Source organism: Seriola aureovittata, chromosome 8 (genome assembly GCF_021018895.1).
Source record: "Seriola aureovittata isolate HTS-2021-v1 ecotype China chromosome 8, ASM2101889v1, whole genome shotgun sequence".
NCBI classification, from domain to species: Eukaryota; Metazoa; Chordata; class Actinopteri; order Carangiformes; family Carangidae; genus Seriola; species Seriola aureovittata.
This window is the reverse complement of record NC_079371.1, coordinates 22499399-22517152: the sequence shown is the minus strand read 5'-3', so window position 1 is coordinate 22517152 and position 17754 is coordinate 22499399. Positions and strand designations below refer to the sequence as shown.

Here is a 17754-nt window from a genome sequence, read left to right as displayed (position 1 = left end):
ACAGTTGTTTGATTGCCAGTGACCTTCCTGTACAATGAGAATTTTTAAAATTAAAGCTCAGGAAATAAATAGAAAAGCAGGTGATGGGAGGAACATCTGATGAAACACAACTTGTGATTTGAACTTTAGCACTAACTCATCACTATCACTATCATCATCACTGTCAGTGAGTCCTATCCATCTGTTTTCTAAACCACTTGTGCTTTCCAGAGCCAGGGGGCTGGGGCCTACCCAGCATGCACTGCAAAGGTGGAGGGGTACACCGTCGATGTGCCATCAGAGTGTATGACTGCTGTGCCTCAGTGAGTTAGAGTGAGTCACACCAAAATCATTTACACCTTTCACAAATAACATATTTCTTTCATTACAATTTATTGAAATTTAAAATTAGTTTGAAATGATATAAGAATCACAACAAGCACACACCAAGCAGATGATGTACAGACAAGTCACTTTAGAAATAAAATGGTCTAAAATTTTTGCTCCTAAGTTATCATGCTTTTAATCACATTGCTTTAGAAGTTATTCCATTTGAGAAAATGGACAGAGCATTCATGTTTAATATCAAGTAAAGTGTATTATTATAATGCACCGATCATAGTTAAATGCAGAGCCTGTTTCGTAGAGAGTCAGAGGGCATTCTGGGACATGTAGGAGTCACTAAATAGAATATAGCAGAAGATAGAGGAGTCAGGCTGGATCAAAGTGGGGTCACCAAAGTTATTTACAACTGTCAAAAATAAATAACTGAAATTGCTGAATAAAAGTAATGAAACAACAAACAGGGAATAAATCTTTCCTGTACAAGCAAAATCAAAAACATTAACAAAAATCAGCAAGCGCTCTATTTGAGAAAGATTGAAATATTCCCTCTCTCTACACATTTAGGTCTGAGGATAGTTCTGATTTATAAAGTCACATTACAATTAACAATATCTGGGCAATGAGGTCCTTCACACACTGAAAAAGTTATAATAATTAACTACCACTTGGGGTCGCTAAAGAGTACGGGGGCTGAATGTGACAAAAAACACCAAAAAGCAAAAGTGTTGTAGAGTCATGAGCAAACAGAGGCAGAGTTTACCCCCACCCAGCCACCATCACTACACACACACAGACACAGACACAGACACAGACACAGACACAGACACACACACACACACACACACACACACACACACACATTACCACCTTCCCTACCTGTCACTGTGAGGTGAGTCTCTTAGAGAGTCGTAAGAATCCCCATACTGCATCCCCGGTCCAGATGTGTCCGCACAGCCCCAGTGGGCGGCCCTCCTCGCCATGCATGCCGGGCTGCTGCACTTACTGGTTCCCACAGAGCTGGACAGCCCACCTGACTGGCAGTCTGAGTTCATACTCTCTGTTCGCTCCATGCTCCACGTCTGCTCCTCGTGTCTGCAGGTGTGGGTGTTAGCAGAACGAGTTTAAAAGGTTACAATAGCACTGAGGAGGCAGGAGGATACTGAGGAGGAATGAACGCTGGGCAAGAATAAACCAGTGATAACATTGATGGAAACATTGCATCAAATTCATTGTGTTATGTGAGTTGCTAGCACTACTAAACCCATTGACAGTCAACAGCCAGTTGTGCACCTCTATACAATCTGACTCTATACCTGTCTGACAAGACAAAGCAGACATGGCTGGTGATGACATTTGAGCATCAACAAACCAAAGACACAGACATTTTTCCAAGGTGTTGACGTACCAAACCATAGAACAAGTTGCCCTTGTTGCCCTGTGTATGGTGAGTGTGCATTAAAACTATAGCCGGCTATAGGCCGGCTGTACCTGTCTGTGGGGATGACACTGAAACTAAAATCAGTTGCATTCATAGCAGTTAGCATGAATCAGGTAAATGTTTTACGACAATTTAGCAGCAATGTGGTGGTAATGCTAGCCAATCTGTTTGCCATCGTAGGTTGAGAATGACACTTGTCAACAGGTTGTGCTGGGATGGCGGGTGAAATGGAAGTGGAAGGTCATGGTCATGGAAGGTAAACCTGCCTCCTATCTGTATCTATGCAGCTTACAAGAGCCTAATTATTATGACTGGCTGTAGCTAGCTAAGATTAGCCTGTGGACGTGTCTGTAGCTGTGGGCATTGCTGTTGTTGTGATTACGGCTATGGTTGTAGCTAATGCTGTGGCTGATAGCAAAGCTGTGATATGTGTAACATTAACTGACCTACACTGTGGTGAAGCTATTATTGACTCCCTGCTGTGTTTTGGTAATACATCTGCCACATCAGATAGAAGTACCAGGTTTGAATCCTGGCAGCGGTGTCTGTCTTTTCAACGCTGTCTTGGTCATTGTTACTATTTTACAGTAGGTGCTGTGAAAAGCAACCAATCAAAACAGTCACGATCGCAGCCAGACCTAACGTTACAGCCATAACTATAGCCGTACAGTTACAGCGATAGCTGAAGCTACAGTCACAACTTTAGCTACAACCAAGGCAATAACCACAGCCACAGAAATAGTCATAGCCACAGCTTTGGGCGTGCCCTGTGGCTACGGATACAGACGGAGCTCAGCTTTATATAGAGCTTGTAGAGTTATGGTTCTGCCCTCTAGGGGTGAAGGTTCATACCACATCTTTGAAATGTTATATCTCATAAAATGACTGACACATCGGCCACTGTGGGGAACTTCCAGTGATTCCAGACTTTGTCTCCCCTCGACCCAGTTAATATTATCGTAACCATGGTGAAACTATGTGCTAATCTATATGAATGTTTAAAAACAACTCGACAGACAACAAGTCACAATACATCCCCTCACTGGAAGTTTTCAAAAACTCTTATGTAAGTCTTTGTTCACCCATATCACAAAACACATTTTCTTACTCTGCCATCTAGCCACACAGACAGTTTACATGTCCAGGTTTATCCATCTCTGAGACTTCTCCCACCACCTCAACACGAGGGAGGTGAATTCAACAGCAACAGCAAAAGTAACATTTTTCTCCAGAAAGCAAACTGACCCTGTACGATCTTGCCTTACAATGTCCTGCTGAGTTTCACGTGTGTCTGTGTGTGTTTGCCTCCCACCTGGAAGCATGTGAGGCAGTGGTAGAGTGGTGGGAGCGGGTCGACATTCGGCTGCCTGCGTAGTTCCCTGCACCCTCAGCTCCGTGGCTGATCACACACTCTGTCGTAGGGACACTCTTGGAGATGTACTGCAATAAACACACATAAAAACACATTTTAATACTTTTACTTACAGACAGATAATAAATATGAACAGAATATGAACTGACTATGACATCTAACTATGACAGAATTCTTTGTACATATTTAACTCCACATCACTTGTCTCTCTTCACTGTGTTTTCACTGTTGCCATTATGCTGACTCATGCCTATTATGTCTCCAACAGGAAGGTAGGTGTTATCTGCCCTCTCTGTAATGTCTGTCAGCTATGTGCCACCATATTTCCCTTTGTTGTCAGTGGATCAGAGTTTTATTTACACAAAGACTTTTTTGGAGGCAAAACTGCTCTGAAGGCTAATAGAGCCTTCTTGGTGGAGTTAAATCAAAGTGACAAAGCTAAATAAAGTCTATCATTTCCCCACCTAAAGAGACATGAACCGGCTGAGGCTCTGTGGGCTTCCTGCAGTTTGCTCAGATGAAATTTACATCAGTTTTACTGTCTTGTTCTTCTCCTGCCCCTGCTTTAGCATTAATGAATATCTGAGGGGATTCTGGACATTTTGACACCAAAATCCTATTTATAGGATAGTTATATTTAATTTAAAGCACTGATATATCTGGATTTATCTCAGTGGCTCTTTGATACAAAAGCAAAGTCAGCCTTACAAAATGTAGCTTCTGTGTGTTGTGATTGGTAGCTGATAGATAACTGCAAATGAATTGCTATTGTTGTACTGTGTTCTTGTTATTGTTCACTACCAGAAGCTGAAACTAAATCAAAGGTGCCAAAAATGCTTCTAGTACAGTTTGGCAACTGTACCCACCCCGGCACCCACTTTATGTTTAACCAGCATCTCTATTAAAAAAAAATAGAAGAAATAATTAAACCTATCCCTCTTGCCATGAACTGACAACTTTTTCCTTCATTTTTAAAATTCAATCTGGCCGGTTAATTTTGTTGCATTTTTAAAAAACAGTTGTTACTTATTTATTCCTGCCTGGAGAGCAGCTCTGCCTCTGACAAAATCTGGAGTCTGTCTGCAGTGACCTGTTGTAGGTTTCTTCTCAGCATGACGTGCAAAGTTGTTGGGGGTGAACTCAACAGGATTTTCCTTGCAGTTTATCAGTTAAACCTGACTTTAGGATTACCTGCACCTGCCTCTGCTGTGTGTTTCTACTGGTTGGACTCACATCGACCATGGGGATCTCCTCAGGACCCGGTCTGGGGTGGTTGGGCCCGTTGGCCAGCATGCAGGTGGGTTGCTCCACACACTGATTCTGGTTCTGGTGTAGATGACTCTGCATCTTCTTCCTCTGTTTCCTGGACCGGAGGTGATAATGAAGAAGCAATACATGTTAATCTACAGAAAGTGACATTTCGTTTTGATAATTATTATTACTGGTCATGTCTTTTTTGCTCCTTTTATCTCTCTCTTTATCTTTCATTCCTTCTTTTGGTAGCACGTCTGCTACTCATCACATGATCAATTTATGGTCAAGGCAATACTATCAAAGCACTACATCACACTCTCTCTAGAGCTCACATGGTCACATGTAGGTTCAATGAAATCAAATTATTTACTTTTTATTTGGCATTTCAAGAATGAAGCATCTGTATTTTCAGTATTCATTGTATGGTATTAGAGCCTTTTATGAATGGGAAGTAATTTGTCTTTGTTTCAAAGACACATACTTGGTTTTGCAGTAGGCCACAACACAAACGATGCCAACCACCAATAACGCCACACAGATGCCTGTGATCGTCAGCACCCGCCTGTGGTAGAGCTCCTCAGCCTCTGTGGATGGAAACACACACATGTTCACATGCACGCACACAAAACAGACAAAACATGAATACAGACACACACACAGACACACACACATACACACACACACGCGCACACACACACACAGCATGAGTGCTTCTCCACTGATGGAAACTACTGAAACAGTTTTCTCACTTATTATCTGCTGCCATCTTATCGCCTGATCTATCATGTCACATGTCTTTCAGATTTAACTGTGCTACTACAACACAGGAATAATTCTACAAACTCTTAATTAATATTATGATGAAAAGTAGCGATGTAAACCTACATCCTGACATAGACTTCCTGCTCTACCTACACCAGTGTATTTACAATGGTCATGGGGATGTAATGTTACAGATGGCACTGGCTGGGATCTGAATACATCATGCCAGTATGAATGGAAAAAAAGACAAGTCACCAAGATGAAGGAAAAAAAAAAAAAATTGTTTGTTCAAAGTGTTAACACCACAGTGGCTTAAGAGTACGATAAAAGTTTGGTTTTCACAAAAAAAAAAGAACAATTTTCAGATTTAGCAATGTAGCAATTTATATTTGGCTTTAAATATGTTCCTGTTGGAACTTGTCTACCTGTGGTAACAAAGACTGCAGTATAAACAGTTTCATTTCTAAAGTTATGACTTGGCTTTTTTCAACAGAATCAACTGGTTACCTCATTCTGTGAGTGAGGTTTTAATTTTTCATTAACTCTTTGTGTTTAATATAAAAGTAATGTAACTCCAGTCTGAAAAGCAGAAGGTCACGAGATGGGCCGAGGCTAGCTGGTTAGCATGCTAACTTCAGTATTAGAAAAGATGTGATAGAGACCAGAGATAGGTGCTGCTTTCCACCTCTGGAGACAGCTCTTTGTTAGGAAATCAAAGAAGTTGGATGCTGAACTCGCAACGTATCTTCTAGACTGGTAAGTAAACAGTCGTTCATGCTAACGTTAGCTATATAGCAAATATCAAAACTTACGAATAGCTCCTTTAAATAATATTTTAGTAATGTAAACCTGATCCCTATTTCAATCACAGTTGTTTTAGTTTTCCTTGAGCCTAAATCATAGTTGTTGTACTTGCACAAATGTAACCATTAACTTATTTTTGTCATTGTGGAGTGTAATTGCTTATAATTTATAACTATAAAGTATAACTGTTGTTCTGGAGATTGAATACAAGTTATCATCAAAGACAATAATTTTTTTCTATAGTTATTGAACTGACTTATTCACACCATTATATTATTTTTACACTTTACAAAGCATTTACAGCACTTTTAGGTCATAGCAAGGACTTGATTTATTTGGTTTATTTTATTTGAACATTATAAATACATTGTGTATAGTCTGCCTTCGAATTCAAACAGATTTGGAGCACATGATGCTACACTACATTAAACTGATGAGGTTCTAACAGGTTTGTGGTGATGCTGTGTGAATACTATGCCATCATGGTGTATCTTAGTTAATTCAGATTTTGGGTCCTGCTGTGGCGTAACACTGTGTCAGAATGGCAGGCGTAACGACACAATGAAAGAGGAAGCAACAAACAGAACATGAGGGGAAGAGGGAGAAAATAAAAGGAGAAAAAGTAAAGTGTTGAGGAAGGAGGAGCGGGAGGAAACACGTAGACAGAGGGAGAGGAAGGGGACTGAGAGGGGAGCAGGGGCGTGTCCAGGAGGAAGGCCCAGGGAGAAAGCAGTCCCCATGAACCAAAGACTGGCGTGACTTTGTCCCCTTATCAACTAAAACGGGATTATAGAGGTCCTTGGATTGTTAGTTACGGCTAAATTAAAGTCCCTGCAGGGTAACATATTCTTTTCAAAGTCATATACTTTCTCAAACACAAATATTTTGTTAGTTTCAGTTCCAATGTTTCTTCTCGGTTTGGGCTAAAACTGAAGCTGTTCGCTTATCACAGCAGCACCTGTGTGCAATCTGTAGGTGAAAACTATCTATGTCAAACATAGCTGTGGTTCCTACGGAAGAATGCTGGTTGAAAATAAGGTAAAACAGAGAGCTGATTTTTTTATATATATATATATATAATCAGTTTGTAGCAGGTAAATCAAACATTGTCCCCTTTACCTAATTGATCACCTCACCTTTCCCCCTCTCCCTCCCTCGAAAAGTTCTAGACACGCCACTGAAGGGTGTGGGGGTGGGGGGTTGAGGGGGACAAGGGAGGGGGAGAGTTTCTAAATAAAGGGCCTCTGTAGGGATTGACAAGCCTACGAGAGCCTTGGCCCGGCATTGTGTGTGTGTCACAGGGTACTGATACAGAAAGGCAAAGGGAAATGGGAAGGCAAGCTTGCTGGCACAGTGGAGCCAACAGCAATCGTGATTTAGGACAGGCGAGCTCTTGACTCTGACATTGAGTCAATCATGGGCAGAATAATAAGGACAGACTATGTGGTCAGGCCTTTTGCTGGCTTTTGGCAACGCTTTGCAAAAATACTCGCAGCTTGCATGTTTTTATTTGACAGGCTGCTGAAGCCAATATGCACATTGCCAAAGCCCAGAGGACAAGCCAGATACTTGTATTTATCGATGATGTGAAACATTGTCTGATTTTTGGATAAAGTAAGTAGCTTTTGCTCTGATACTTTGATTTGTATCAAGGCTCATTTCATTCTTTTAATTCACCTCTGCACTTTGTTTCATTAATGCATCCTTCCCAGTTAATTTGTCTCTTTCTTCAATGGCTATTTTTCTAAATTTGTCAGACTATAAGAAGAGTGCATGCAAAGAGGGAAGGTTACATGTCTTGAAACCAGGTTAGTGGGCAGGAGAAAAAGAGGGACAGGTTGAGAGAGACCTAGTTGTTGATTTTAGAAAGAAGATGGCACAATAATGTGTGACTGTGAGAGGATCTTGGCAAACTCTTTAAGCACAGCAAAATGAATAATAATGTTCCATACCCAAAAATTCAATTCTGAGAAGCTCTGCCAGCGCAGAAAGTTGTCGTGGTAAAAGGAAAGAGACAGATAGGGTCAGGTGTAATGTCCACTTTGGAGCAGATATATTATTTTCACGTCCTGTATACGCTGAACCAGGATATAAGTTAATTAGTGCTGTCAGTCATAGTGATTGACATGTGTACCGTCCAGTAACAGACAGACAATTCAGACAGCCTCAGCTCTGTGACCCCCAGAAATGAAAAAAAAACTAACTAAATCAAACAAAATCAAAAGCGAAGGGAGAAAATGAACCAAAGGCAGAAGGAAAGAGAAGCCAGCAGGCAGGAAAGGCATGCAGAGACAGACGGACAAAGACAGCAAGACAAGAAGCCACATCACTTACTGCTATATTTACTAGACCTCATTTCTGGAGTAAACAACATTGGACAGAAATACAAAATAAAAAAAATTAAAAAAAACAAGACAAAAGGAAAAAAACAAGAAAACAAAAGATAAAAAGCAGTGAGTTACTCTCCAACATAAAAACACAGTACAGTCGATGAGGCTGGCACAGCGAATGGGGGTGGGTGCTGTAACTCGTTTGACTAATGGCAACTGTGTGCCTTTGTATTGATTACAGCATACCTCTTGTATAGCACTTTGTCCCACTACTGCTGCGTACAGCTATTATAACCTTTCATATGATTTACAGAGAAATCATCTCGGCATTCCCAATTTCCATGGCTTTGCATGCATTACGGGCCATAAAGAGAGGAAAAGTCAGCCAATCTCCTGTCCACCCTAACCTAAGCTGCTCTACGTTTGACAGTGCTTTATGTTCGTACCACTAGAAAAGCAGGCAGTGACAAATCAACATAGATTTAGAAGAACAGAAGGTGTTCCTTCAGCTGACTGAAAGAGCATCACAAAGCAAAGTAAAAGCACAACAGAGAGATTTCAGCATGTAGACAAGGCTTGATGGTGGGGTCAAAAATAAACAGACATTACATACAGTATGATATCTCATGATATAAAACCTGTTCTTGGTTTAGATTTGACATTATTCAGTGTGGAAACTCCCACAAACAGACAAACAGCAAAACAAGACAAGGCATGAAGCAGTAGTGTTTCACCCCTGAAAACAAGAAAACAAAGGTCATTTCCAGCCCACTGTGTTATCTCCCTGTGATTGCTTGGACAGTAACCTGACAATGACTTACCCAATGGGAGAAAGAACTAGTTTTTTCTGAATAAAAGCTGCAGGGCCAGGCCTGAAGAAATCATTGACCCTTCAGTGCTGTGCTAAATTTATATGCATGTGTCCTGCGATCTATAGTTATCGTTACACTGTCCATGTTATCACAGGGGAGTTACAAAATACACTGCATTTGTATCACTATGATTTAAAGGAATAGTTTGACATTTTGGGAGTTACATGAAAAGATCTATACAACTCTCATATCTGTGCGCTAAATATGAAGCTGCAGCCAGGAGATGGTTCATCTAGCTTAAGCCAGGCTCAGACTACAGGAGTTTTCAAACCCTAACCGCTTTTGAAATCGGCTTGCATCACGCACATAAGGAGAAACACACTACAGAATATTGTTATGGTTATCGTGCCAGAGGGAGCAACACACCTACTTACATGATCACATGGGGAAGCAGATGGAAACAAAGTTGAGACAGTGGCACTACATGATCTGAGTCAATACATGGTGTGAGTCATGCATGTGCGAGTGATAACAATTCACGGCACGTAACGTCTGCCATCTTGGACAGCTACCTCTGGTTTCGACCTTATTTCGCAAGTCAGCAAATCATATTGTAGTTTAAGCAAACTATAGTAAGTTTCATGTGAATAAGCAGATGCTGGAGTCTAGCCAGTAAAGGGTTAGTTAAATCTGGCCAAATTAGAAGATTTTATCAACTGTACTGAATTACACATAAAAACACGGACCATATTCTCACAGTCTGGAGTTTATGGATTTTTCACAGAGAAAACACAATAAAACTGCTCTCACTTCTCCCACAATGTCAATATGGCTGTTATATGTAAGCACCTCCCGCTGATGACTGGGGTTTTATTGAGTGTTACTGTGTCAGGATTACTCCAGCAGGCGAGCTCTGAAGCTAACTAACCAGCTTACTGAAGCTAGCCTGAGTTAGCCGCAGTAGCCCACGCGTGACTTACATTGTGTAGTGACTCAGATCGTACACTGACAGCCTGTGGTGCAACAACTTGCTGTAACGTTAGTAATACTAAAGGAGTCTGGATGATAAAATGGCTGAGTTGTTTTATCTTCAGCGAGAACCGGAGGTTAGATTTTAAATTTCAGTTTTACTATCTGCCAGCAGAAGTATCCTAACTAATGTTAGCTTTAAGGGATAGAATGTTTACCGTTGCGTGGCAACTCCATCAGGACTAATAGTATAGTAGTATAATAATAATAATAATACATTTTATTTAAAGGCGCCTTTCTTGGCACTCAAGGACACCGTAGTATAGTATAGTATAGTATAGTATAATAAGTCAGCCTCTCATTTCACATATTGTGAAAGTATTGACGTAATCATTTCATAATCATCTAGATTTAACTCCTAAATATCAAACACGGACAGTACCATTGAGTCTTCGAGCAGTTCGGGAGGTATAAGACTGGATCTGTAAAACCCCCCTCGTTACCAGATAACCTAAGCCAAAGATCGGTACCAACCAAGGACCTAGACCAGATTTCTCCTCCGATTTTCAGGAGGGGTGAATCAGGGTTTAATTGGCTTAAATTAGTCTGAGTCCAGCTTTAGCATAGAGAATGGCACTGGGTGAAAAAGCTAACCTGGCTCTGTAACAAAAAATAGCAAAAAAGAGATCCACCTACCAGCACTACTGGTTGCCTGGCAACCTCACAGTGATGACAAGAATCCAAGAAACGGTTCAGCACAAACCCCCATAACACCACACTTGTAGCTTCTACACTATGGTTTCAGCACAGTTAAATAGATGAAGGAGATCATGTCAGTTAGTGAGCTTTAGGTGCTGATAAGTGGATTTTGTTTCCTTTGGACAGAGCCAGGCTGTTTCTCACTGTTTCCAGTCTTTATGCCAAGTTAACCAATTACTGGATCTGGCTTCATATTGAACATACCAACAAAAGTGAATTTGTATGTATTCCATAAAAATGTTGAACTGCTCCTTTAATTCAATCACACTGCCATGAGAAGCAAAACGTGACATCATTTTTGGACATATTTGACGTCAAACCTGAAACATTTCAAGCAACATTTAGCTACATGCCATAATGAGAGAATTTATCAGATGGTCCATGGATGCTCAGAGTGAAAACAGCAGGTTATCACATTCACCACTGTGGGTTTTATCCTGATCTGATAGGATATCAAGAAATTCAACTTATATGAGAATCAATACCACAACTGGTCATCAAATGTATAGCCATGAGTGATGCTTTCAAATCTCATTACCCAGAGCCCTGAAATGTCTAACATGCTCTTAGTCCAAATCTTATTCTCATTCACTTGCCAAATTATGTGGCTTTTGGACACACTGTAGCTTCTGGTAATGACTGGCGGCTGTTCAAAACAATGTCAGGCAGACTTACATTGTTCTCCATCTAAAGCTTTCAATTGTCAGTCCTGCTCCTACTCCAAAAGGTAAATCAATGGAAGATTTTTTTCCTTTTGTTTAGGAGGGCCACAGTACAGAGTAAGGACTAACAACCTTGTATTAATAGTTTCTATCAACATAGTTTTGCCTATATCATTTAATTTTAGTTTTTACTGCTGGGAGACTTTGCAGCACCGATGGACCATATACAAAGAAAAGTGACAAAGTGTTGCAAATAACGCAAATAACTTTAACCTCCAGTATTGCTTGTATTAATTCTCTGTCTCCTCTGTTTCTTTTGGCGCCGTTCTCTGGATCAAGCTTGAAGAGAAGTATTTTATGTGGCGTTTACATCTAATACAGAATTTAAAAATGTAAGAGTAGATATAACATAAAAGTGTGGCGTTTACTGTTGAATTGTCAATTCTGGGGCTTTTTAGCAGCTTTCTAGGCCATAAGATTTCAATCAGATGAACTACAGTGAAAAATATCAAAATATCTTATGTGTAAATCATAGAATATCTAAATAGGTTGTTTCTGGTTGCCAGAGGAGACCACAGAGGAACCAGGGGAGACAGGGAGAGGAAGGAGTGGACATAGAGGCATGCAAACTCACACTCGCATACACACACGTTAACTTACATGAAACATAAGAGCAGGTTTGCAAACACACACACACACACACACACACACACACACACACACACACACACACACACACACTGCTCTCTCCATCCAACCCCTCCAATGTAGCATGCAGTATTTCAGTGGGAAGGAGACAGACAAGAGCAAATGGACATACTGTAGAAACCGGCCATGACGGAGTTTTGACAGCGGTCCCCCGTATAGTCATTGGGACACCTGATGGAGGGAAAACAAGACACAGAGAGGGCAAGGGGGGGGGGGGGGGGGGGGGGGGGGGGGTACAAGATACAGAGGGAAGAGAGAGGATAAAACAGGAGGAAAGAGAAGGAGAAGTACACAAAGACAGATAGAAAGGAGGGGGAGAGAGAGGAAGGGAAGGAGGGAGACACAAGAGAGCAGAGAGATGAGGGGTTAGAAACAGCACAATCCACCAACTACAGAGAGAGAGAGATGACCTGCATACCGTGACGTCACCGCCATCAATATGACATCACTGCTACAGTTAAGACATCATCACAGTCATGAGGGTCAAGTGATGGTGGTGCAGGAAGTAGGAGGGGTCAAACGTACAGTTGTTAACCTCTAACCCCTCTCACACACAGACACAGACGCACGCAGGTGCGCGGGCGCGCACACACACACACACACAACACACACACACACACACACACACACTCACACGCACACATACACACACACACACACTCACACACACACGCACACACGCACACACACACATACACACACTCACACACTCACACACACACACACACACACACACACACACGCACACGCACACACACACATACACACACACACACAACTCAAAATAGCCTAATAATAGATTATAAACTCTCATTCACTGCATCCATTTCTGAACCCCTAACCACAACCATAATTAAATAATTTTGATGTTCATTATAAAATGTCTGAAGAAACTGTAAAATGGCAGAAAAGGTCAGTTTGTACTCGCATCAGTTTTCTTTGTATTGAAATTGTTTCAGCCATTAAGACTTAATATTTGTGAAGCTTGCTCAGTGTATCTTGCACATGATGTCATCTCTATGTGAAGTGCATGGTACAGGAGGAGAGACACAATGCACTTGGGTCACACAAAGCAGAAGCAAAGTAAAAGGAGCAAACACTTTTCTGGTCAGTTCTCCTGAATACATATGATGGCTTTAGCCTGGAATTGCAGTGTAGCAATGTACAAAGAACGGATACCAGATTGTGTTTCTGTAAGTTTTTAAGTCTTTCTATCCTTTAATGGTTAAAAAAAAAAGCCTTAACCTGCATTAACTGATTCTTCGGGCAAGTGGGAGCAGCACAACAAGCTGATGAGAGCTGTGAGAGTGAACCAAAACAATAAAGTTTCAGGCCATGAATCAATGAGCTTAAAGAAACTGTGATGTTCGGTAAAGATGAGAGGAAACTGCAGAGTCAGGTGATGAATCCCTGTGGGTTTGTCCCCTTTCACATTACACATTTGATCCACTGCTAATGTAAAAAAAACTGATTAGAGAAGCTTTAAAGCAGCTTTAAAATACTTGAAATGAATAATTTGCTAGATGAATTATCTTATTAAAATACAAAAGGTGGATGGGATAAGGAATATGTAAACAAACACACTGTAAAATTGGTCTTGTGGATATTTCTGATATACTTATGACTTTATCAAAATGATGCAGTGTGGAGTTTCGGCTGCGGTTAGTATAATAAGCAGTCAGAATGTCTTTGAACGTGCTTTGTAGAGGTCGTTGTATTTTACGGTCAAAGTTGAATGAAGCTGAGATTTTGGGGTGAAAAAATTCCAGCAGGATCAAAGCAGTGTGCCCTGTTTAGTCATGCACATGCAGCAGTTTAGGAGAGTGCTGCTGCATTCTCCGTTGAAGACATCCCTGCTCTGTGTAATGCCGTGTTTGTGTGTTTGTGACCCATCACACACTTCTACCTATAAAAAAGCCTCAAATGAACCCTATAAACTTAAAGTCTTTAATTAGCTCCTGTCAAAACAACCTTCTCATGAATGCAAAAATGGTAAACTCCTAACATGTAACTCTTTTCTACAAATAAAGAAAGATAAAAGAGCATGCGCACACACAAACGCACACACTTCACAAACACACACACACACACACACACACGTCTCCACAGTGTGTGAGCATGAAAATGGTTGGAAAAGGTTTTGGCATTTCTTGGGCATAAATAACAGCAGCAGTTTACATGCAGCTGCAGAGTGTGGTGTTTTGTTTCTGGATGGGTGGCGAGCTGTCAGCGATACCACGGGCTGAATATGATTCATATTCTGGCATCAGCCATCAAACTCACAACACTGAAACTAACAAGTAAGACTCCTCAAGGCATCACAGCAACTGGAAAACTGATACAAATACATGGTGCAATTATTGGTATTTTTGGTGGAGGGTACTGATACTGCCATTCTATTAATTCTTATCGGCTCTTTAAATGAAATACTACACGACCTCATTTCAAATGATGTCCTTGAGAAAATAAAAAAATCTTTTTGAGAGTGCTTCAAATCCTGAAATATCTTGAATTGTGTGTTTATTGTGTTGTGGCTTTTACCCAGCCAGGTATAATTGATTTATTCTTTTAGCTGCTATAATTGATCGTAGATCAGCTTTTACTGCAGTCAAATGAAAAATAGGCATGTAATAGAAAATGTGATCCAACTGCAGAGGACATTATACTGTAGATGAATCACAACAATTGATGAACCACAGTGATATGATATTATGGGTGTGGCCCCATTACAGTCATTATAAGATAACAGAAGCTCAGCCCTCGTAATAATCACACTATTTATTACAGTGATTTAGTATCTGGTCAACAAATGTATCCAGTTTAAGATGCAAGGACCTTCGTCTTACCATCATCCCTATACTGTCCATATAACTGACTGGGTATCCTTTTCTCCTCTTTCTCACCACTGAAAAGACAACTTGCATTTTGAATCAATTACAGCAAAAACCCTCGGAAGAGCCCACTCAGCAATTTCCCATAGAGTTATAAATAGAGCAGAGAGAGAGAGAGAGGTGGGAGACACTCGGAGCAGAAGCAGCCCTATGCCGACAGAGCTTTTACTGTATATCATTTCTTTTCTCATTTGCCTCTTCCATCTCTCTCTCTCTCTCTCTCTCTGCTTCTCTCCACCCTTTCTTTATCTGCCTGTGCTTGCTTTCCCTTTTTTTCCCAGCTGCACTGCTCTCAAAGGCCTGAGAACGAGCAGAGAGGAAAAAAGCCAGCACACCTTTTGTTCCAACCATCTGAATGAAAGCAAAGCCTGTGATTCATTTTGGTATATTCATTATACAAAGACTCATCAAATTTAAGAGTAAAAAAAAACACAGACGGCATTATGTCCGAGCATCAATACGAGCCTGAACTCATGGCATTTTGTAGATTAGATTAGATTAAATGAACTGTATTGATCCATGACGGCAAATTTGGCATTTTCATCCTATAGCTGGGAATACAGGGGGCTAATGTTTTCTGCTAACTGCCAGACTGGAGTTTACCAGCATAGCTCAGATGAATCAGAGGAGCTATCTGCAACTCTACACAGACAACTATAACACAGGTTGAGAGGATCAGTGAGGAAGCAAGACACACTAAGCTTTAACCTGCCGCTAACAGCTCGCCAGGGGGAATGTTTGTATGTACTGATCTCCACTTTAACCTCCACACTTTGTTTTAGCCAGGGTGCCTGCTGTCCTCCACTTTAACCTACAGACTCCATTTTGCAGTACAGCATTACTTTCCCCTTCAGGGAAGAGGAGATTATACGTTTTCATGGGCGGCACAAAAGAGCTTGCAAATACCACCTCAAATTTCAGGGATATTAACAATTATTTCTGCCTGCCAGTGCCATGCAGTGCCCTGATTTGCAGCTGCTGTGCAGATTTGTGAGCGTCTCCGTGTGTGTGTGTGAGTGTGGAGGTCTACATATCTCTGAAGTGAACAAGCAGCGCAGACAGTCTACAGACAGCAGTCTTATTTACATCCTGTTATCCACCGGCCCCAACAGACAGGCCAACAAAGGATGACAAAGCTGAGAAGCTACAGTAACTCTCCAGAAACTGCTCTGCTGCTACCTTGCTAGCTTGCCGTAGCTTCTTTAAATATGCCCTGTGTTCATATGTATACCAATCCTGCACAGATGGTTGTACGATCCTGCACATTCTGTGCCCGTAAATTTCTATATACGCAGCTCGTGATGTCTGTATGCACCCTCTCCAACAAAGTTTTCTGCTTGTCAGCACCATGAAAAAAAAACCTGATTTATCCTTCAGCAATGACCGGAAGGTATATCAGATGAGAGATAGAGAGAAAGGTGGAGAGAGAGAGAGAGAGAGAGAGAGAGAGTGCAGGGGGAAGCAAGGGGTAGAAATATTGGGAGGGAGAGAGAGAGAGAGAGAGAGAGAGAGAGAGAGAGAAATGGAAATGAAGAAACAAAGCACAGATCTGGAACAGACACCGAAGGATCTAAGGATGTATTTCTAGGAGATACATCCAATAGTACAGGAAGCATAACAACAAAGCTCTGGATCATGCTTGACTATACACACCATCTGCTTTCCACACTGTCAGGGGAAGAGTTGGTTACACATCTACAGAATGACCCAGAATGTATGTCAAGTTGGAACTGAAAGATTACAACCTCTGGTTTAGGAAAAAAAAAACCAGTACATTTCACCAGGTGGAAAACAAAGACTTTTTTTTAACAGCTCAGGTTGAATTAAAACTTTGGTGACAGATACAGTTTGTATTTTAAAACACTGCACTGAGCTCAAAGCAATGCTGTACCATTTCATGTGTGCCAAAAAACAGCAATGATACAAGATCGTTTCTTATATGATACCATTTTCTACCTCTACTATACGTCAGATGCTACAGGCTGGAAGTTGTAGCCACTGTTTCACTGTTACACCATACACCAATATGCTGAGAAATATTTACTTATTTTTCACAAAATCAACTATTAGTTAGGATGTTATGATGTAACTTTTTTTTAATAGTATTTGCTTGAACTGTAACCTGCAACATTTTCATGTAAATGATGTTTTTTTCTGTTTTTCTATGTAATAAGTTGATATAACACAACAGTGATTCATCTAATCTCCAGTTCATTAAATTTTTTTGCACTTGCTGTTCTAAACACCTACCAGTCTGGTAGCTCTTTCCTGAGGAAAAATCCTCCCACTCACAGGAAGTGATGCATTTTATGTTTACAGTTTGAAATAAACACAAGAAGAAGAACTGGACAGTTAACATGAGCAGTGAGCACATTAAACCACTCATGGTCTGCGTCAATGCAGAAATAGTTACAGCAGCACTACTGTTATATTTCTCAGATCCAGCTTGCCATGAATGGACCATTACTCTGTCAAGCAGCTTGTCCTGTGTCTTCCCTGTTGGGACAACACAAAACATGGCGACACAAACAGTCTCAGAGAAAAGGAGAAGATGAGGAAAAAAGGATATTTAAAAGACTAATGTTAGTCAGGCCTGAGCTGTGTATGTCTCACTGACACTTTCCCTATATACCAAAGCCAAGCGCCTGCTGAACATGTTCAGAGTGAAA

At 40.9% G+C, this 17754-nt stretch overlaps 1 protein-coding gene across 2 annotated transcripts in view; it reads right to left on the bottom strand.

Moving 5' to 3' along the window:
* The window catches only part of nrg2b (neuregulin 2b), a 54322-nt gene that overhangs the window by 5634 nt on the left and 30934 nt on the right, over positions 1-17754 (bottom strand). The window contains exons 5-10 of one of the 2 annotated variants that reach the window (XM_056382307.1): positions 12307-12365; positions 7907-7930; positions 4870-4972; positions 4368-4497; positions 3075-3202; positions 1201-1416 (exon numbers count right to left, since the gene is read on the bottom strand). In XM_056382307.1, coding sequence (XP_056238282.1) covers positions 1201-1416; positions 3075-3202; positions 4368-4497; positions 4870-4972; positions 7907-7930; positions 12307-12365 — 660 coding nt within the window. The remainder of the gene's footprint in view (positions 1-1200; positions 1417-3074; positions 3203-4367; positions 4498-4869; positions 4973-7906; positions 7931-12306; positions 12366-17754) is intronic. The other variant, XM_056382308.1, reaches the window with a different exon arrangement.